This window comes from Oncorhynchus keta, chromosome 30 (genome assembly GCF_023373465.1).
Source record: "Oncorhynchus keta strain PuntledgeMale-10-30-2019 chromosome 30, Oket_V2, whole genome shotgun sequence".
NCBI lineage: Eukaryota > Metazoa > Chordata > Actinopteri > Salmoniformes > Salmonidae > Oncorhynchus > Oncorhynchus keta.
Genome location: NC_068450.1, coordinates 25835511 through 25856928, shown reverse-complemented (window position 1 = coordinate 25856928; position 21418 = coordinate 25835511). Strand labels below are relative to the sequence as shown.

The following is a 21418-nucleotide window of genomic DNA, read 5'->3' as shown; positions in this document are numbered from 1 at the left end:
GGACAGAGGCAGAGTGGTGTCTCTAAGGGAGGGAGGCAGAGTGGTGTCTCTAAGGGAGGGAGGCAGAGTGGTGTCTCTGAAGGAGGGAGGCCGAGTGGTGTCTCTCAGTGAGGGAGGCAGAGTGGTGTCTCTAAGGGAGGGAGGCAGAGTGTTGTCTCTAAGGGAGGGAGGCAGAGTGGTGTCTCTAAGGGAGGGAGGAAGAGTGTTGTCTCTAAGGGAGGGAGAGTAGTGTCTCTAAGGAAGGGAGGCAGAGTTTTGTCTCTAAGGGAGGGAGAGTGTTGTTTCTAAGGGAGGGAGGCAGAGTGGTGTTTCTAAGGGAGGGAGAGTAGTGTCTCTAAGGGACGGAGGCAGAGTGGTGTCTCTGAGGGAGGGAGCAGAGTTGTGTCTCTAAGGGAGGCAGAGTGGTGTCTCTAAGGGAGGGAGAGTAGTGTCTCTAAGGGATGGAGGCAGAGTGGTATCTTTTGGGAGGGAGGCAGAGTGTTGTCTCTAAGGGAGGGAGGCAGAGTGTTGTCTCTAAGGGAGGGAGGCAGAGTGGTGTCTCTAAGGGAGAGAGGCAGAGTGGTGTCTCTAAGGGAGGGAGGCAGAGTGTTGTCTCTAAGGGAGGGAGGCAGAGTGGTGTCTCTAAGGGAGGGAGAGTGGTGTCTCTAAGGGAGGGAGGCAGAGTGGTGTCTCTAAGGGAGGAGGCAGAGTGGTGTCTCTAAGGGAGGGAGAGTAGTGTCTCTAAGGAAGGGAGGCAGAGTTTTGTCTCTAAGGGAGGGAGGCAGAGTGGTGTCTCTAAGGGAGGGAGGCAGAGTGTTGTCTCTAAGGGAGAGAGGCAGAGTGGTGTCTCTAAGGGAGGGAGGCAGAGTGTTGTCTCTAAGGGAGGGAGGCAGAGTGGTGTCTCTAAGGGAGGGAGAGTGGTGTCTCTAAGGGACGGAGGCAGAGTGGTGTCTCTAAGGGACGGAGGCAGAGTGGTGTCTCTAAGGGAGGGAGAGTCGTGTCTCTAAGGAAGGGAGGCAGAGTTTTGTCTCTAAGGGAGGGAGGCAGAGTGGTGTCTCTAAGGGAGGGAGGCAGAGTGGTGTCTCTAAGGGAGGCAGACAGAGTGGTGTCTCTGAGGGAGGGAGACAGAGTGGTGCCTCTAAGGGAGGCAGAGTGGTGTCTCTCAGGGAGAGAGGCAGAGTGGTGTCTCTGAGGGAGGGAGCAGAGTTGTGTCTCTAAGGAAGGCAGAGTGGTGTCTCTAAGGGAGGGAGAGTAGTGTCTCTAAGGGAGTGAGGCAGAGTGTTGTCTCTAAGGGAGGGAGGCAGAGTGGTGTCTTTAAGGGAGGGTGGCAGAGTGGTGTTTCTCAGGGAGAGAGGCAGCGTGGTGTCTCTAAGGGAGGGAGGCAGAGTGGTGTCTCTAAGGGAGGGAGGCAGAGTGGTGTCTCTGAGGGAGGGAGCAGAGTTGTGTCTCTAAGGGAGGCAGAGTGGTGTCTCTAAGGGAGGGAGAGTAGTGTCTCTAAGGGAGTGAGGCAGAGTGTTGTCTCTAAGGGAGGCAGAGTGGTGTCGCTAAGGGACAGAGGCAGAGTGGTGTCTCTAAGGGAGGGAGGCAGAGTGGTGTCTTTAAGGGAGGGTGGCAGAGTGGTGTCTCTGAGGGAGGGAGCAGAGTTGTGTCTCTAAGGAAGGCAGCGTGGTGTCTCTAAGGGAGTGAGGCAGAGTGTTGTCTCTAAGGGAGGGAGGCAGAGTGGTGTCTTTAAGGGAGGGTGGCAGAGTGGTGTCTCTAAGGGAGGCAGCGTGGTGTCTCTAAGGGAGGGAGAGTAGTGTCTCTAAGGGAGTGAGGCAGAGTGTTGTCTCTAAGGGAGGGAGGCAGAGTGGTGTCTTTAAGGGAGGGTGGCAGAGTGGTGTCTCTAAGGGAGGCAGAGTGGTGTCGCTAAGGGACAGAGGCAGAGTGGTGTCTCTAAGGGAGGGAGGCAGAGTGGTGTCTCTAAGGGAGGGAGGCAGAGTGGTGTCTCTGAAGGAGGGAGGCCGAGTGGTGTCTCTCAGTGAGGGAGGCAGAGTGGTGTCTCTAAGGGAGGGAGGCAGAGTGTTGTCTCTAAGGGAGGGAGGCAGAGTGGTGTCTCTAAGGGAGGGAGGCAGAGTGTTGTCTCTAAGGGAGGGAGAGTAGTGTCTCTAAGGAAGGAGGCAGAGTTTTGTCTCTAAGGGAGGGAGAGTGTTGTTTCTAAGGGAGGGAGGCAGAGTGGTGTTTCTAAGGGAGGGAGAGTAGTGTCTCTAAGGGACGGAGGCAGAGTGGTGTCTCTAAGGGAGGTAGGGTGGTGTGTCTAAGGGAGGAAGGCAGAGTGGTGTCTCTAAAGGATGGAGGCAGAGTGGTATCTTTTGGGAGGGAGGCAGAGTGTTGTCTCTAAGGGAGGAGGCAGAGTGTTGTCTCTAAGGGAGGGAGGCAGAGTGGTGTCTCTAAGGGAGAGAGGCAGAGTGGTGTCTCTAAGGGAGGGAGGCAGAGTGTTGTCTCTAAGGGAGGGAGGCAGAGTGGTGTCTCTAAGGGAGGGAGAGTGGTGTCTCTAAGGGAGGGAGGCAGAGTGGTGTCTCTAAGGGAGGGAGGCAGAGTGGTGTCTCTAAGGGAGGGAGAGTAGTGTCTCTAAGGAAGGGAGGCAGAGTTTTGTCTCTAAGGGAGGGAGGCAGAGTGGTGTCTCTAAGGGAGGGAGGCAGAGTGTTGTCTCTAAGGGAGGGAGGCAGAGTGGTGTCTCTAAGGGAGGGAGGCAGAGTGTTGTCTCTAAGGGAGGGAGGCAGAGTGGTGTCTCTAAGGGAGGGAGAGTGGTGTCTCTAAGGGACGGAGGCAGAGTGGTGTCTCTAAGGGACGGAGGCAGAGTGGTGTCTCTAAGGGAGGGAGAGTCGTGTCTCTAAGGGAGGGAGGCAGAGTTTTGTCTCTAAGGGAGGGAGGCAGAGTGGTGTCTCTAAGGGAGGGAGAGTGTTGTTTCTAAGGGAGGGAGGCAGAGTGGTGTCTCTAAGGGAGGCATAGTGGTGTCTCTAAGGGAGGGAGAGTGTTGTTTCTAAGGGAGGGAGGCAGAGTGGTGTCTCTGAGGGAGGGAGAGTAGTGTCTCTAAGGGACGGAGGCAGAGTGGTGTCTCTAAGGAAGCCAGAGTGGTGTTTCTAAGGGAGGTAGGGTGGTGTCTCTGAGGGAGGGAGGCAGAGTGTTGTCTCTGAGGGAGGGAGGCAGAGTGGTGTCTCTGAGGGAGGGAGGCAGAGTGGTGTCTCTAAAGGATGGAGGCAGAGTGGTGTCTCTAAGGGAGGGAGGCAGAGTGGTGTCTCTGAGGGAGGGAGGCAGAGTGTTGTCTCTGAGGGAGGGAGGCAGAGTGGTGTCTTTAAGGGAGGGTGGCAGAGTGGTGTCTCAAAGGGAGGCAGAGTGGTGTCGCTAAGGGAAAGAGGCAGAGTGGTGTCTCTAAGGGAGGGAGGCAGAGTGGTGTCTCTAAGGGAGGGAGGCAGAGTGGTGTCTCTAAGGGAGGGAGGCAGAGTGGTGTCTCTAAGGGAGAGAGGCAGAGTGGTGTCTCTGAAGGAGGGAGGCCGAGTGGTGTCTCTAAGTGAGGGAGGCAGAGTGGTGTCTCTAAGGGAGGCAGAGTGTTGTCTCTAAGGGGAGGCAGAGTGGTGTCTCTAAGGGACGGAGGCAGAGTGGTGTCTCTAAGGGACGGAGGCAGAGTGGTGTCTCTAAGGAAGCCAGAGTGGTGTTTCTAAGGGAGGTAGGGTGGTGTGTCTAAGGGAGGAAGGCAGAGTGGTGTCTCTAAAGGATGGAGGCAGAGTGGTATCTTTTTGGGAGGAGGCAGAGTGGTGTCTCTAAGGGAGGGAGGCAGAGTGGTGTCTCTAAGGGAGAGAGGCAGAGTGGTGTCTCTAAGGGAGGGAGGCAGAGTGTTGTCTCTAAGGGAGGGAGGCAGAGTGGTGTCTCTAAGGGAGGGAGAGTGGTGTCTCTAAGGGAGGGAGGCAGAGTGGTGTCTCTAAGGGAGGGAGGCAGAGTGTTGTCTCTAAGGGAGAGAGGCAGAGTGGTGTCTCTAAGGGAGGGAGGCAGAGTGTTGTCTCTAAGGGAGGGAGGCAGAGTGGTGTCTCTAAGGGAGGGAGAGTGGTGTCTCTAAGGGAGGGAGGCAGAGTGGTGTCTCTAAGGAAGTGAGACAGAGTGGTGTCTCTAAGGGAGGGAGGTATTGTGGTGTCACTAAAAGAGGTAGAGTGGTGTCACTAAGGGAGCGAGACAGAGTGGTGTCTCTGAATGAGGGAGAAAGAGCGGTATCTCTGAGGGAGAGAGACAGAGTGGTGTCTCTCAGGGAGAGAGACAGAGTGGTGTCTTTGAGGGAGGGAGCAGAGTGGTGTCTCTAAGGGAGGGAGGCAGAGTGGTGTCTCTAAGGGAGGGAGAGTAGTGTCTCAAAGAGAGGGTGGAAGAGTGGTGTCTCTAAGGGAGAGAGGCAGAGTGGTGTCTCTAAGGGACGGAGGCAGAGTGTTGTCTCTAAGGGAGGGAGGCAGAGTGGTGTCTCTAAGGGAGGGAGGCAGAGTGGTGTCTCTAAGGGACGGAGGCAGAGTGGTGTCTCTAAGGGAGGGAGGCAGAGTGGTGTCTCTAAGGGAGAGAGGCAGAGTGGTGTCTCTAAGGGAGAGAGGCAGAGTGGTGTCTCTAAGGAAGCAGAGTGGTGTCTCTAAGGTAGAGAGGCAGAGTGGTGTCTCTAAGGGAGGGAGGTATTGTGGTGTCACTAAAGGAGGTAGAGTGGTGTCACTAAGGGAGCGAGACAGAGTGGTGTCTCTGAATGAGGGAGAAAGAGTGGTATCTCTGAGGGAGAGAGACAGAGTGGTGTCTCTCAGGGAGAGAGGCAGAGTGGTGTCTCTGAGGGAGGGAGCAGAGTGGTGTCTCCAAGGGAGGCAGAGTGGTGTCTCTAAGGGAGGGAGGCAGAGTGGAGTCTCCAAGGGAGGCAGAGTGGTATCACTAAGGGATGGAGGCAGAGTGGTGTCTCTAAGGGAGGGAGGCAGAGTGGTATCACTAAGGGATGGAGTCAGAGTGGTGTCTCTAAGGGAGGGAGGCAGAGAGGTGTCTCTAAGGGAGAGAGGCAGAGTGGTGTGTCTAAGGGAGAGAGGTAGAGTGGTGTCTCTAAGGGAGGGAGGCAGAGTGGTGTCTCTAAGGGAGGGAGGCAGAGTGGTGTCTCTAAGGGAGGCAGACAGAGTGGTGTCTCTGAGGGAGGGAGACAGAGTGGTGCCTCTAAGGGAGGCAGAGTGGTGTCTCTCAGGGAGAGAGGCAGAGTGGTGTCTCTGAGGGAGGGAGCAGAGTTGTGTCTCTAAGGAAGGCAGAGTGGTGTCTCTAAGGGAGGGAGAGTAGTGTCTCTAAGGGAGTGAGGCAGAGTGTTGTCTCTAAGGGAGGGAGGCAGAGTGGTGTCTTTAAGGGAGGGTGGCAGAGTGGTGTTTCTCAGGGAGAGAGGCAGCGTGGTGTCTCTAAGGGAGGGAGGCAGAGTGGTGTCTCTAAGGGAGGGAGGCAGAGTGGTGTCTCTGAGGGAGGGAGCAGAGTTGTGTCTCTAAGGGAGGCAGAGTGGTGTCTCTAAGGGAGGGAGAGTAGTGTCTCTAAGGGAGTGAGGCAGAGTGTTGTCTCTAAGGGAGGCAGAGTGGTGTCGCTAAGGGACAGAGGCAGAGTGGTGTCTCTAAGGGAGGGAGGCAGAGTGGTGTCTTTAAGGGAGAGTGGCAGAGTGGTGTCTCTCAGGGAGAGAGGCAGAGTGGTGTCTCTGAGGGAGGGAGCAGAGTTGTGTCTCTAAGGAAGGCAGCGTGGTGTCTCTAAGGGAGTGAGGCAGAGTGTTGTCTCTAAGGGAGGGAGGCAGAGTGGTGTCTTTAAGGGAGGGTGGCAGAGTGGTGTCTCTAAGGGAGGCAGCGTGGTGTCTCTAAGGGAGGGAGAGTAGTGTTTCTAAGGGAGTGAGGCAGAGTGTTGTCTCTAAGGGAGGGAGGCAGAGTGGTGTCTTTAAGGGAGGGTGGCAGAGTGGTGTCTCTAAGGGAGGCAGAGTGGTGTTGCTAAGGGACAGAGGCAGAGTGGTGTCTCTAAGGGAGGGAGGCAGAGTGGTGTCTCTAAGGGAGGGAGGCAGAGTGGTGTCTCTAAGGGAGAGAGGCAGAGTGGTGTCTCTGAAGGAGGGAGGCCGAGTGGTGTCTCTCAGTGAGGGAGGCAGAGTGGTGTCTCTAAGGGAGGCAGAGTGTTGTCTCTAAGGGAGGGAGGCAGAGTGGTGTCTCTAAGGGAGGGAGGCAGAGTGTTGTCTCTAAGGGAGGGAGGCAGAGTGGTGTCTCTAAGGGAGGGAGGCAGAGTGTTGTCTCTAAGGGAGGGAGAGTAGTGTCTCTAAGGAAGGGAGGCAGAGTTTTGTCTCTAAGGGAGGGAGAGTGTTGTTTCTAAGGGAGGGAGGCAGAGTGGTGTTTCTAAGGGAGGGAGAGTAGTGTCTCTAAGGGACGGAGGCAGAGTGGTGTCTCTAAGGCAGCCAGAGTGGTGTTTCTAAGGGAGGTAGGGTGGTGTGTCTAAGGGAGGAAGGCAGAGTGGTGTCTCTAAAGGATGGAGGCAGAGTGGTATCTTTTTGGGCGGGAGGCAGAGGGAGGTCTCTAAGGGAGGGAGGCAGAGTGTTGTCTCTAAGGGAGGGAGGCAGAGTGGTGTCTCTAAGGGAGAGAGGCAGAGTGGTGTCTCTAAGGGAGGGAGGCAGAGTGTTGTCTCTAAGGGAGGGAGGCAGAGTGGTGTCTCTAAGGGAGGGAGAGTGGTGTCTCTAAGGGAGGGAGGCAGAGTGGTGTCTCTAAGGGAGGGAGGCAGAGTGGTGTCTCTAAGGGAGGGAGAGTAGTGTCTCTAAGGAAGGGAGGCAGAGTTTTGTCTCTAAGGGAGGGAGGCAGAGTGGTGTCTCTAAGGGAGGGAGGCAGAGTGTTGTCTCTAAGGGAGAGAGGCAGAGTGGTGTCTCTAAGGGAGGGAGGCAGAGTGTTGTCTCTAAGGGAGGGAGGCAGAGTGGTGTCTCTAAGGGAGGGAGAGTGGTGTCTCTAAGGGACGGAGGCAGAGTGGTGTCTCTAAGGGAGAGAGGCAGAGTGGTGTCTCTGAAGGAGGGAGGCCGAGTGGTGTCTCTCAGTGAGGGAGGCAGAGTGGTGTCTCTAAGGGAGGCAGAGTGTTGTCTCTAAGGGAGGGAGGCAGAGTGGTGTCTCTAAGGGAGGGAGGCAGAGTGTTGTCTCTAAGGGAGGGAGGCAGAGTGGTGTTTCTAAGGGAGGGAGAGTAGTGTCTCTAAGGGACGGAGGCAGAGTGGTGTCTCTAAGGCAGCCAGAGTGGTGTTTCTAAGGGAGGTAGGGTGGTGTGTCTAAGGGAGGAAGGCAGAGTGGTGTCTCTAAAGGATGGAGGCAGAGTGGTATCTTTTTGGGCGGGAGGCAGAGGGAGGTCTCTAAGGGAGGGAGGCAGAGTGTTGTCTCTAAGGGAGGGAGGCAGAGTGGTGTCTCTAAGGGAGAGAGGCAGAGTGGTGTCTCTAAGGGAGGGAGGCAGAGTGTTGTCTCTAAGGGAGGGAGGCAGAGTGGTGTCTCTAAGGGAGGGAGAGTGGTGTCTCTAAGGGAGGGAGGCAGAGTGGTGTCTCTAAGGGAGGGAGGCAGAGTGGTGTCTCTAAGGGAGGGAGAGTAGTGTCTCTAAGGAAGGGAGGCAGAGTTTTGTCTCTAAGGGAGGGAGGCAGAGTGGTGTCTCTAAGGGAGGGAGGCAGAGTGTTGTCTCTAAGGGAGAGAGGCAGAGTGGTGTCTCTAAGGGAGGGAGGCAGAGTGTTGTCTCTAAGGGAGGGAGGCAGAGTGGTGTCTCTAAGGGAGGGAGAGTGGTGTCTCTAAGGGACGGAGGCAGAGTGGTGTCTCTAAGGGACGGAGGCAGAGTGGTGTCTCTAAGGGAGGGAGAGTCGTGTCTCTAAGGAAGGGAGGCAGAGTTTTGTCTCTAAGGGAGGGAGGCAGAGTGGTGTCTCTAAGGGAGGGAGAGTGTTGTTTCTAAGGGAGGGAGGCAGAGTGGTGTCTCTGAGGGAGGGAGAGTAGTGTCTCTAAGGGACGGAGGCAGAGTGGTGTCTCTAAGGAAGCCAGAGTGGTGTTTCTAAGGGAGGTAGGGTGGTGTGTCTAAGGGAGGAAGGCAGAGTGGTGTCTCTAAAGGATGGAGGCAGAGTGGTATCTCTAAGGGAGGGAGGCAGAGTGGTGTCTCTAAGGGAGGGAGGCAGAGTGGTGTCTCTAAGGGACGGAGGCAGAGTGGTGTCTCTAAGGGACGGAGGCAGAGTGGTGTCTCTAAGGGAGGGAGAGTCGTGTCTCTAAGGAAGGGAGGCAGAGTTTTGTCTCTAAGGGAGGGAGGCAGAGTTTTGTCTCTAAGGGAGGGAGGCAGAGTGGTGTCTCTAAGGGAGGGAGGCAGAGTGTTGTCTCTAAGGGAGGGAGGCAGAGTGGTGTCTCTAAGGGAGGGAGGCAGAGTGTTGTCTCTAAGGGAGGGAGAGTAGTGTCTCTAAGGAAGGGAGGCAGAGTTTTGTCTCTAAGGGAGGGAGAGTGTTGTTTCTAAGGGAGGAGGCAGAGTGGTGTCTCTAAGGGAGGGAGAGTAGTGTCTCTAAGGGACGGAGGCAGAGTGGTGTCTCTGAGGGAGGGAGCAGAGTTGTGTCTCTAAGGCAGCCAGAGTGGTGTTTCTAAGGGAGGTAGGGTGGTGTGTCTAAGGGAGGAAGGCAGAGTGGTGTCTCTAAAGGATGGAGGCAGAGTGGTATCTTTTTGGGCGGGAGGCAGAGGGAGGTCTCTAAGGGAGGGAGGCAGAGTGTTGTCTCTAAGGGAGGGAGGCAGAGTGGTGTCTCTAAGGGAGAGAGGCAGAGTGGTGTCTCTAAGGGAGGGAGGCAGAGTGTTGTCTCTAAGGGAGGGAGGCAGAGTGGTGTCTCTAAGGGAGGGAGAGTGGTGTCTCTAAGGGAGGGAGGCAGAGTGGTGTCTCTAAGGGAGGGAGGCAGAGTGGTGTCTCTAAGGGAGGGAGAGTAGTGTCTCTAAGGAAGGGAGGCAGAGTTTTGTCTCTAAGGGAGGGAGGCAGAGTGGTGTCTCTAAGGGAGGGAGGCAGAGTGTTGTCTCTAAGGGAGAGAGGCAGAGTGGTGTCTCTAAGGGAGGGAGGCAGAGTGTTGTCTCTAAGGGAGGGAGGCAGAGTGGTGTCTCTAAGGGAGGGAGAGTGGTGTCTCTAAGGGACGGAGGCAGAGTGGTGTCTCTAAGGGAGAGAGGCAGAGTGGTGTCTCTGAAGGAGGGAGGCCGAGTGGTGTCTCTCAGTGAGGGAGGCAGAGTGGTGTCTCTAAGGGAGGCAGAGTGTTGTCTCTAAGGGAGGGAGGCAGAGTGGTGTCTCTAAGGGAGGGAGGCAGAGTGTTGTCTCTAAGGGAGGGAGGCAGAGTGGTGTTTCTAAGGGAGGGAGAGTAGTGTCTCTAAGGGACGGAGGCAGAGTGGTGTCTCTAAGGCAGCCAGAGTGGTGTTTCTAAGGGAGGTAGGGTGGTGTGTCTAAGGGAGGAAGGCAGAGTGGTGTCTCTAAAGGATGGAGGCAGAGTGGTATCTTTTTGGGCGGGAGGCAGAGGGAGGTCTCTAAGGGAGGAGGCAGAGTGTTGTCTCTAAGGGAGGGAGGCAGAGTGGTGTCTCTAAGGGAGAGAGGCAGAGTGGTGTCTCTAAGGGAGGGAGGCAGAGTGTTGTCTCTAAGGGAGGGAGGCAGAGTGGTGTCTCTAAGGGAGGGAGAGTGGTGTCTCTAAGGGAGGGAGGCAGAGTGGTGTCTCTAAGGGAGGGAGGCAGAGTGGTGTCTCTAAGGGAGGGAGAGTAGTGTCTCTAAGGAAGGAGGCAGAGTTTTGTCTCTAAGGGAGGGAGGCAGAGTGGTGTCTCTAAGGGAGGGAGGCAGAGTGTTGTCTCTAAGGGAGAGAGGCAGAGTGGTGTCTCTAAGGGAGGGAGGCAGAGTGTTGTCTCTAAGGGAGGGAGGCAGAGTGGTGTCTCTAAGGGAGGGAGAGTGGTGTCTCTAAGGGACGGAGGCAGAGTGGTGTCTCTAAGGGACGGAGGCAGAGTGGTGTCTCTAAGGGAGGGAGAGTCGTGTCTCTAAGGAAGGGAGGCAGAGTTTTGTCTCTAAGGGAGGGAGGCAGAGTGGTGTCTCTAAGGGAGGGAGAGTGTTGTTTCTAAGGGAGGGAGGCAGAGTGGTGTCTCTGAGGGAGGGAGAGTAGTGTCTCTAAGGGACGGAGGCAGAGTGGTGTCTCTAAGGAAGCCAGAGTGGTGTTTCTAAGGGAGGTAGGGTGGTGTGTCTAAGGGAGGAAGGCAGAGTGGTGTCTCTAAAGGATGGAGGCAGAGTGGTATCTCTAAGGGAGGGAGGCAGAGTGGTGTCTCTAAGGGAGGGAGGCAGAGTGGTGTCTCTAAGGGACGGAGGCAGAGTGGTGTCTCTAAGGGACGGAGGCAGAGTGGTGTCTCTAAGGGAGGGAGAGTCGTGTCTCTAAGGAAGGGAGGCAGAGTTTTGTCTCTAAGGGAGGGAGGCAGAGTTTTGTCTCTAAGGGAGGGAGGCAGAGTGGTGTCTCTAAGGGAGGGAGAGTGTTGTTTCTAAGGGAGGGAGGCAGAGTGGTGTCTCTAAGGGAGGCATAGTGGTGTCTCTAAGGGAGGGAGAGTGTTGTTTCTAAGGGAGGGAGGCAGAGTGTTGTCTCTAAGGGAGGGAGAGTAGTGTCTCTAAGGAAGGGAGGCAGAGTTTTGTCTCTAAGGGAGGGAGAGTGTTGTTTCTAAGGGAGGGAGGCAGAGTGGTGTTTCTAAGGGAGGGAGAGTGGTGTCTCTAAGGGACGGAGGCAGAGTGGTGTCTCTAAGGCAGCCAGAGTGGTGTTTCTAAGGGAGGTAGGGTGGTGTGTCTAAGGGAGGAAGGCAGAGTGGTGTCTCTAAAGGATGGAGGCAGAGTGGTATCTTTTTGGGCGGGAGGCAGAGGGAGGTCTCTAAGGGAGGGAGGCAGAGTGTTGTCTCTAAGGGAGGGAGGCAGAGTGGTGTCTCTAAGGGAGAGAGGCAGAGTGGTGTCTCTAAGGGAGGGAGGCAGAGTGTTGTCTCTAAGGGAGGGAGGCAGAGTGGTGTCTCTAAGGGAGGGAGAGTGGTGTCTCTAAGGGAGGGAGGCAGAGTGGTGTCTCTAAGGGAGGGAGGCAGAGTGGTGTCTCTAAGGGAGGGAGAGTAGTGTCTCTAAGGAAGGGAGGCAGAGTTTTGTCTCTAAGGGAGGGAGGCAGAGTGGTGTCTCTAAGGGAGGGAGGCAGAGTGTTGTCTCTAAGGGAGAGAGGCAGAGTGGTGTCTCTAAGGGAGGGAGGCAGAGTGGTGTCTCTAAGGGAGGGAGGCAGAGTGGTGTCTCTAAGGGACGGAGGCAGAGTGGTGTCTCTAAGGGAGAGAGGCAGAGTGGTGTCTCTGAAGGAGGGAGGCCGAGTGGTGTCTCTGAAGGAGGGAGGCCGAGTGGTGTCTCTCAGTGAGGGAGGCAGAGTGGTGTCTCTAAGGGAGGCAGAGTGTTGTCTCTAAGGGAGGGAGGCAGAGTGGTGTCTCTAAGGGAGGGAGGCAGAGTGTTGTCTCTAAGGGAGGGAGGCAGAGTGGTGTTTCTAAGGGAGGGAGAGTAGTGTCTCTAAGGGACGGAGGCAGAGTGGTGTCTCTAAGGCAGCCAGAGTGGTGTTTCTAAGGGAGGTAGGGTGGTGTGTCTAAGGGAGGAAGGCAGAGTGGTGTCTCTAAAGGATGGAGGCAGAGTGGTATCTTTTTGGGCGGGAGGCAGAGGGAGGTCTCTAAGGGAGGGAGGCAGAGTGTTGTCTCTAAGGGAGGGAGGCAGAGTGGTGTCTCTAAGGGAGAGAGGCAGAGTGGTGTCTCTAAGGGAGGGAGGCAGAGTGTTGTCTCTAAGGGAGGGAGGCAGAGTGGTGTCTCTAAGGGAGGGAGAGTGGTGTCTCTAAGGGAGGGAGGCAGAGTGGTGTCTCTAAGGGAGGGAGGCAGAGTGGTGTCTCTAAGGGAGGGAGAGTAGTGTCTCTAAGGAAGGGAGGCAGAGTTTTGTCTCTAAGGGAGGGAGGCAGAGTGGTGTCTCTAAGGGAGGGAGGCAGAGTGTTGTCTCTAAGGGAGAGAGGCAGAGTGGTGTCTCTAAGGGAGGGAGGCAGAGTGTTGTCTCTAAGGGAGGGAGGCAGAGTGGTGTCTCTAAGGGAGGGAGAGTGGTGTCTCTAAGGGACGGAGGCAGAGTGGTGTCTCTAAGGGACGGAGGCAGAGTGGTGTCTCTAAGGGAGGGAGAGTCGTGTCTCTAAGGAAGGGAGGCAGAGTTTTGTCTCTAAGGGAGGGAGGCAGAGTGGTGTCTCTAAGGGAGGGAGAGTGTTGTTTCTAAGGGAGGGAGGCAGAGTGGTGTCTCTGAGGGAGGGAGAGTAGTGTCTCTAAGGGACGGAGGCAGAGTGGTGTCTCTAAGGAAGCCAGAGTGGTGTTTCTAAGGGAGGTAGGGTGGTGTGTCTAAGGGAGGAAGGCAGAGTGGTGTCTCTAAAGGATGGAGGCAGAGTGGTATCTCTAAGGGAGGGAGGCAGAGTGGTGTCTCTAAGGGAGGGAGGCAGAGTGGTGTCTCTAAGGGACGGAGGCAGAGTGGTGTCTCTAAGGGACGGAGGCAGAGTGGTGTCTCTAAGGGAGGGAGAGTCGTGTCTCTAAGGAAGGGAGGCAGAGTTTTGTCTCTAAGGGAGGGAGGCAGAGTTTTGTCTCTAAGGGAGGGAGGCAGAGTGGTGTCTCTAAGGGAGGCATAGTGGTGTCTCTAAGGGAGGGAGAGTGTTGTTTCTAAGGGAGGGAGGCAGAGTGGTGTCTCTGAGGGAGGGAGAGTAGTGTCTCTAAGGGACGGAGGCAGAGTGGTGTCTCTAAGGAAGCCAGAGTGGTGTTTCTAAGGGAGGTAGGGTGGTGTGTCTAAGGGAGGAAGGCAGAGTGGTGTCTCTAAAGGATAGAGGCAGAGTGGTATCTCTAAGGGAGGGAGGCAGAGTGGTGTCTCTAAGGGAGGGAGGCAGAGTGGTATCTCTAAAGGATGGAGGCAGAGTGGTGTCTCTAAGGGAGGGAGGCAGAGTGGTGTCTCTAAGGGAGGGAGGCAGAGTGGTGTCTCTGAGGGAGGGAGGCAGAGTGTTGTCTCTGAGGGAGGGAGGCAGAGTGGTGTCTCTGAGGGAGGGAGGCAGAGTGGTGTCTCTAAGGGAGGAAGGCAGAGTGGTGTCTCTAAAGGATGGAGGCAGAGTGGTGTCTCTAAGGGAGGGAGGCAGAGTGGTGTCTCTGAGGGAGGGAGAGTGTTGTCTCTGAGGGAGGGAGGCAGAGTGGTGTCTTTAAGGGAGGGTGGCAGAGTGGTGTCTCAAAGGGAGGCAGAGTGGTGTCGCTAAGGGAAAGAGGCAGAGTGGTGTCTCTAAGGGAGGGAGGCAGAGGGTGTCTCTAAGGGAGGGAGGCAGAGTGGTGTCTCTAAGGGAGAGAGGCAGAGTGGTGTCTCTAAGGGAGAGAGGCAGAGTGGTGTCTCTGAAGGAGGGAGGCCGAGTGGTGTCTCTGAAGGAGGGAGGCCGAGTGGTGTCTCTAAGTGAGGGAGGCAGAGTGGTGTCTCTAAGGGAGGCAGAGTGTTGTCTCTAAGGGGGAGGCAGAGTGGTGTCTCTAAGGGACGGAGGCAGAGTGGTGTCTCTAAGGAAGCCAGAGTGGTGTTTCTAAGGGAGGTAGGGTGGTGTGTCTAAGGGAGGAAGGCAGAGTGGTGTCTCTAAGGGAAAGAGGCAGAGTGGTGTCTCTAAGGGAGGGAGGCAGAGTGGTGTCTCTAAGGGAGGGAGGCAGAGTGGTGTCTCTAAGGGAGGGAGGCAGAGTGGTGTCTCTAAGGGAGGGAGGCAGAGTGATGTCTCTAAGGGAGAGAGGCAGAGTGGTGTCTCTGAAGGAGGGAGGCCGAGTGGTGTCTCTAAGTGAGGGAGGCAGAGTGGTGTCTCTAAGGGAGGCAGAGTGTTGTCTCTAAGGGGGAGGCAGAGTGGTGTCTCTAAGGGACGGAGGCAGAGTGGTGTCTCTAAGGAAGCCAGAGTGGCGTTTCTAAGGGAGGTAGGGTGGTGTGTCTAAGGGAGGAAGGCAGAGTGGTGTCTCTAAAGGATGGAGGCAGAGTGGTATCTTTTTGGGAGGGAGGCAGAGTGGTGTCTCTAAGGGAGGGAGGCAGAGTGGTGTCTCTAAGGGAGAGAGGCAGAGTGGTGTCTCTAAGGGAGGGAGGCAGAGTGTTGTCTCTAAGGGAGGGAGGCAGAGTGGTGTCTCTAAGGGAGGGAGAGTGGTGTCTCTAAGGGAGGGAGGCAGAGTGGTGTCTCTAAGGGAGGGAGGCAGAGTGTTGTCTCTAAGGGAGAGAGGCAGAGTGGTGTCTCTAAGGGAGGGAGGCAGAGTGTTGTCTCTAAGGGAGGGAGGCAGAGTGGTGTCTCTAAGGGAGGGAGAGTGGTGTCTCTAAGGGAGGGAGGCAGAGTGGTGTCTCTAAGGGAGGGAGAGTGTTGTTTCTAAGGGAGGGAGGCAGAGTGGTGTCTCTAAGGGAGGCAGAGTGGTGTCTCTAAGGGAGGGAGAGTGTTGTTTCTAAGGGAGGGAGGCAGAGTGGTGTCTCTGAGGGAGGGAGAGTAGTGTTTCTAAGGGAGGGAGGCAGAGTGGTGTCTAAGGAAGCCAGAGTGGTGTTTCTAAGGGAGGTAGGGTGGTGTGTCTAAGGGAGGAAGGCAGAGTGGTGTTTCTAAGGGAGGTAGGGTGGTGTCTCTAAGGGAGGGAGGCAGAGTGGTGTCTCTAAAGGAGAGAGAGCTGTCTTTCTTACCATTTCTTTGATTTGAGCTTGGGGGGCAGGTTGCGAGGAATGAGGAACAGGGCTCTCATGGGATGCATGTCACACAAGGCTGGGGACAGAGACAGACAGAGAAACTATGGATGTGTCCCAAATGGCACCATATTCCCTTTTTTTGCACTACTTCTAACCAGGGCCTCTTGTCAAAAGTAGTGCACTATGTAGGGAATAGCGTGCTGTTTAGCACAGGACAGACAGGACAGAAAGTGGTGAAACTGTCAATTATTTATTTAGAATTCAAGGCACACTTAACCAGCATGGCTGCCACAGCATTCTGCAGCGATACACCATCCCATCTGGTTTACGCTTAGTGGGACTATCATTTGTTTTTCAACAGGACAATGACCTAACACACCTCCAGGCTGTGTAAGGGCTATTTTACCCAGAAAGAGAAGGATGGAGTGCTGCATCAGATGACCTGGCCTCCACAATCACCCAACCTCAACCCTATTAAGGTGGTTTAAGATGAGTTGGACCGCAGAGTGAAGGAAAAGCAGCCAACAAGTCCTCAGCATATGTGGGAACTCCTTTAACCTTTCTAGCGGAACCCCTCGACAACATTCCGCTGAAAAGGCAGCACGCGAAATTCAAAAATATTTTTTAGAAATATGTAACTTTCACACATTTACAAGTCCAATACAGCAAATGAAAGATACACATCTTGTTAATCTACACATCGTGTCCGATTTCAAAACTGCTTTACAGCTAAAGCACAACATATGATTATGTTAGGTCATAGCCAAGTCAAAAAAACACAGCCATTTTTCCAGCCAAAGATAGGAGTCACAAAAAGCAGAAATATAGATCAAATGAATCACTAACCTTTGATGATCTTCATCAGATGACACTCACAGGACTTCATGTTACACAATACATGGATGTTTTGTTTGATAATAAGCATATTTATATCAAAAAATCTCAGTTTACATTGGCACCTTACGTGCAGTAATGTTTGATTCCAAAACATCCGGTGATTTTGCAGAAATACTCATAATAAACATTGATAAAAGATACAAGTGTTATTAAAGATAGACTTCTCCTTAATGCAACCGCTGTGTCAGATTTCCAAAAAACTTTACGGAAAAGGCATAATCTGAGAACGGCGCTCAGAACCCAAAACAGCCAGAGGAATATCAGCCATTTTGGAATCAACAAAGTTAGATACAACACCATAAATATTCACTTACCTTTGATGATCTTCATCAGAAGGCACTCCCAGGAATCCCAGTTCGACAATAAATTACTGATTTGTTCCATAAAGTTCCATCATTTATGTCCAAATACCCACTTGTTGTTAGCGTGTTCAGCCCAGTAATCCATCTTCATGAGGCGCAGGCACTTCATCCAGACAAAAACTCAGAAGGTTCCGTTACAGTCCTTTAGAAACATGTCAAATGAAGTATGGAATCAATCTTTAGGATGTTTTTAACATAAAACATCAATAATGTTCCAACCAGAGAATTCCTTTGTCTTCAGAAAAGCACTGGAAAGAGAGGTAACGCTGTCGGGAGCGCGCGTCATGAGACCAAGGCTCTCTGCCAGACCACTGACTCAAAGAGGTCTCATGAGCCCCTCCTTTATAGAATAATCCTCATTCAAGTTTCTAAAGATGGTTGGCATCTAGTGGAAGCCATAGGAAGTGCAACTTTATCCATATCTCAATGTGTATTCGGTAGGTCACTGTCACGAATCCCGCCGAAGATGGTGCCTCTTCCTGTTCGGGCGGCGCTGGCCTATGAGCTGCCATCGATTCCCTTTCCTTTTGTTTCTGTTAATTGGGTCTATTGGTTACACCTGTTTTGAGTTAGTTTTGTTTGTAGGCTATTTAAGGGCACTAGGCCCGCTGGGTATTGTGCGGGCTTGTTCTTGGTTATTTGGTGTTGGTGTATTAGTGTGATCTATATTTTTCCGGACAGTTTTAGTCCTCTGTGTATTTTGGACGGGTTGTTTCATGCTCCCTTGTGTTTTGCATGTCCGTGTCTCCGCTGTCTTTGGAATAAAAGATCCAGGTACGGAATTACCTGATCTCTGCGCTTGACTCCTCCACCATTCATAGAAGTCCTAACAGTTAAGCTTTGAAAAACTACAAACCTCAGATGTCCCACTTCCTGGTTGGATTTTTCAGAGGTTTTCGCCTGCCATATAAGTTCTGTTATACTCACAGACATCATTCAAACAGTTTTAGAAACGTCAGAGTGTTTTCTATCCAATACTAATAATAATATGCATATATTAGCATCCGGGATAGAGTAGGAGGCAGTTCACTCTGGGCACGCTATTCATCCAAACGTGAAAATGCTGCCCCCTATCCCAAAAAGGTTAACACTTTTTTGGTTACTACATGATTCCATATGTGTTATTTCATAGTTTTGATGCCTTTACTTTCTACAATGTAGAAAATAATAAAAATAAAGACACTCTTTAATGAGTAGGTGTGTCCAAACTTGGCACTAAATATTTATTGATACAATTTTGTGGAGAAAAAATATATATTTCACCAAAGTAGTACACTGGGCCTTTATCAGTCCTGTATTAGCAGACCAATATAGCATCTGCAGGGCAAACTCACAGCTAATGCAACAAAACTCAAAACTACAACATTGTACAATAAGACTGAAAATACAGCATAATGATGTTGGATACAAAAAATGCTTAAAATAAAATAAACCATATAATTACAGCATAGCATATTAGCCATGGAATAGAAAACCCTCCAGCTATAAGATGTGGAGGAGAAAGAGAAGATTGTTGAGATTGTAATGTGTATGGACAGGAGAGAAGGGAGGAGGGTAACACTTACGTGGTGCTCCTTCAGCCATCTCCAGAGCTGTGATTCCCAGAGACCACAGGTCACTCTATAGGGAGTCATCCAGTCAGAGCCATTTCAGATTCACACAACAGAAATACAGACAGAAATACATTAAGTACTCCCACACACACACACACACACACACACACACACACACACACACACACACACACACACACACACACACACACACACACACACACACACACACACACACACACACACACACACACACACACACACACACACACACACACACACACACACACACACACACACCCTCCCCCCACATACACGTTCACGCAAGCAAAAACAGCATTTCCAGCAGAGATTGACTCCCTTTTACCCTGTAGTCGTAGGTTGAGTCTGGGTTCTCGTCACAGGCAATGACCTCAGGGGCCATCCAGTACGGAGTCCCAATAAAGGTGTTCCTCCTCCCTATCGTCCTGTCCAGCTGAGCACTCACCCCAAAGTCAACTGGCAAAGACAAGACACTGTGTTTGAACAGATTAAACCACACCCACAAGGGAACAGCAGGCAAATATTGAAGTGACAGTGACAAATCCTTTCCACTGTGGCTATGTGGGATGTGAGTTGAACTTTGACCCTGTATCCTAGTCCTTACCCAGCTTGACCTCCGCATTCTCAGTTAGCAGCACGTTCTGGCCTTTAATGTCACGGTGAATGACGTGGTGTGAGTGGAGGTGAGACAGGCCCTGTGTTGATACACACATACACACACGCACAATGTCAGGACACCACACACAAACAAACATACATGCATGCACACACACACGCACACACACATCACATAATCTCTCTTTCTTAGAGCTTGGAAACAGGCACAGCGAGGACGTGTACACTGCTTCAAAGGAGTGAAAAATAAATTCAAGAAGTTTGTTTATTTAAGATAATGACTTCACAGTGTTCCACTGCTATCTGCTACGATGCCCTCTGCCCTGTGTGTCACCGTCTAGCCTAACTCTCAATGACTGTCCTACCATATATTTAGAAGAAAAAGCTCATAATCCAAAACAATAACTCTCCTGCTACAATACGGCCGATATAGGATGAGACAAACTCTCTGAAGTGATTCTCAGGACGTTTTTATTCCCCAGGGGTTTGGGGAGAACATCCTGGTTACATGGCTTATCTCCAGTAGCAGTACTCACTCGGAGGACCTCCCTGCAGATGTAGGCGATCCAGTCCTCCTTTAGGCTGTTCCCTTTAGTCTTCTTCACTAGGTCAGTGACTGAGCCCGCCCCACAGTACTCCATCACCAGCTATATGGCAAGGCAGGCAGGCAGGCAGGCAGGCAGGCAGGCAGGCAGGCAGGCAGACAGACAGACAGACAGACAGACAGACAGACACACACAGAAGAAATGGCTCAGACAGATGCCAGGCCACCAGCAGAACAGCACCATTTAACACACGACTGTGGCTAGGCCTATAACACTGTCACATCCCACTATAGGCACACAGCACACAAGGAAAGGCAAAGATACAACTCATCATTTGTCATTCGATTATTGTTATCGGGAAATGTGTAGGAGTAGGACCCAGAGATTTTCCTGGTATTATTCATGGTGTCAGGAAAAACTCATGGCCCATGTTATGTTTTCTAGGACCATGTTTTTTGGTGTTATAGAACATATATGAGCTGTACATACATACAGAGATAGAGGCCATCTTAAAGATGATGCATTACTGAGACAGCATGATTGAAGAGAGGAAAATTCAACAGAGAGATGGAGAACAGCCACTCACCCAGAGCTGGTCATCCTGACCTGCACGACTCTTCTTCACAAAGGCACCATAGTATGTAGCTATATTCCTATGATGGGAATATGTCTTCAACATATTAATCTCTAGTTTGATTTCCTCTTCTTCTTCCTGCACACAAAAAAGGATATTAACAATTTTTTATATTAAACTTGACAACGGAAAACAGCAGGCCGTAATGCAGCCAAACCAAAACCCAGGGAGTGAAAGCTTCTCTTGCTGCCCCTGCACAGAACAGTTACAGTTGACTTTTAAGACAAAAATCAAATTAAACTGAGCTGGCAGATTTGTGCTGGGCTCGCCATCCTGGTGAGACATGCTGTTAGCCTCGCTGGACCCACGGGCCTGCCAACACACATGGCAATCAACAGCAGTGGTGATGTCATCACTGGCTCAGTCACTACCAATTATGGAGTGTGGGTTTGGAGTCCATTTTAGCATTCATGTTTACATTGCATGGGGCCCTAAGGATATGTTAATTGATTTGTTTCTTCCCATATGCTCCACTGACAGACCATCACTAAGGCTAAGGGAGGGCTCATATAGCGTAGCATGTCTTTGGTGAAAAAGGCAGCTTCCCCTAAAGAAGCAGTAGTGTGTGTCAGGGAACGAGACGGATTTGTTTTGTGTGTGAAGCCTTGGAAAAGCATGATGACACACGTATGCATTGCATTTCCATTCCCAGGGTTTTTCATAGTGTAGTATAGTCAACGGACTGCAACATGACACTGTCTTTCCTGCCAGGAAAACCACAACACCCCCACAGAATATTAGAGTTTTGCTTTGACTTGGTTAAACATTTACTGTTGACTTGTTCATTCCAGATTTACAGGGGCTGATAGCTTGTCTCGTTTGTTTAACAATAACGAAAATAATTACAGGATTATAAATGTGTTGTTTTCTGTACCAATACACAGACTTAACAAACCGTACACACCAGAAATAGACTGCTATATAATAAAATGAGGGAATTTATCTTCTCTATAACTTTTCCCTGAACAGTAGCAGTACAACAGAAGAGGTTTAACTAGGGAAACCAGGCAGTTTCTCTCTCTATTCTTGCCTCACAAAAGGCCTCCCTGCTCCTGTCTCCTGACCCCAAGAGACACAGCAGCTCCATTCAACATAGGCATTTGACCACTCATAGAGAGAGCTGAGTAATCTCTATTAATAAATGCTACCTCTCTATCCTGGAAAGGGAGACAACCACTTATCTTAACTGAACCTTCCTTTCCCTTTAAATCAAACCAGGAACAAGAGGAGAGGAAATTCCTACCAGGAAAGGACCCGGCACAGACGCTCTCTGCACTGGACAATGTCTCAATCCCCAGGAGGGTTTGAGGCGAGTGACCGGGCCGCGACTGGGGCCTGGGTATGGGCTGAGGCCAGGCAGCCTGAATAGTGGGAGGTAATGGAGGGGGAGCGAGGGAAGGGGAGTGAGGGTGAGGGATGGGAGGTTTTGGATATGTAGGGAGGGATGTATCTGTACCACAACTGGCCGTGATTGGGAGTACCATAGGTCATCGCACAATTGGTCCGGCCTCGTCCGTCATTGTAAATAAGAATTTGTTCTTAACTGACTTGCCTAGTTAAATAAAGGTTAAATAAAAATATATATTTGTAAAATCCCTTACGTGTTAGGACGATACAACACATGTAATATCAGCAAGCAATGCAAGGCTTATCTTATTAAAACACAGATATTGAATAACTTAATATCAGTTTTAATGTTATGTATTGATGAATATACATTTGAAACTGTTTCTTATATTCTCTATTGAGTGAGTAGTGAAATAATAATTTGTTATCATGCAGTGTGTTGAACTTAAGTCACTCTAGGACAAACATCATTTCAGATTGCACTGCAGAGACTGTCTGATGCTGTTTATCCTCCCTCAACTCTCAAAACTCGGATCTTAGTTTAAAATGTGCCTCAGAAGATTTAATTAAATCTTTGGCCATGTACACTTTGTGCTATTGTAATAAGGCTCTTCTTTGTTCTCGTTGCAGGCCAGGAAGGCCAACTCAATCAAGTACGTAGTGTCATCACCAGGTAGCTTTATTGCCCTGAGGGAATGAGATGATTGAACTTTCCCTGAACAAACATGGCTCCCAGTGTTCTCA

At 51.9% G+C, this 21418-nt stretch overlaps 1 protein-coding gene across 8 annotated transcripts in view; it reads right to left on the bottom strand.

Moving 5' to 3' along the window:
* LOC118363328 (mitogen-activated protein kinase kinase kinase kinase 4) overlaps positions 1-21418 on the bottom strand; it is a 124345-nt gene that overhangs the window by 82407 nt on the left and 20520 nt on the right. For all 8 annotated transcript variants that reach the window (XR_004821382.2, XM_052488065.1, XM_052488066.1 and 5 more), the window contains exons 4-9: positions 19280-19405; positions 18685-18795; positions 18138-18228; positions 17859-17989; positions 17504-17558; positions 14677-14755 (exon numbers count right to left, since the gene is read on the bottom strand). Coding sequence is in view for 7 of the 8 variants with exons in the window: in XM_052488065.1 (XP_052344025.1) it covers positions 14677-14755; positions 17504-17558; positions 17859-17989; positions 18138-18228; positions 18685-18795; positions 19280-19405 (593 nt within the window). In the remaining variant the exon portion in view is untranslated. The remainder of the gene's footprint in view (positions 1-14676; positions 14756-17503; positions 17559-17858; positions 17990-18137; positions 18229-18684; positions 18796-19279; positions 19406-21418) is intronic.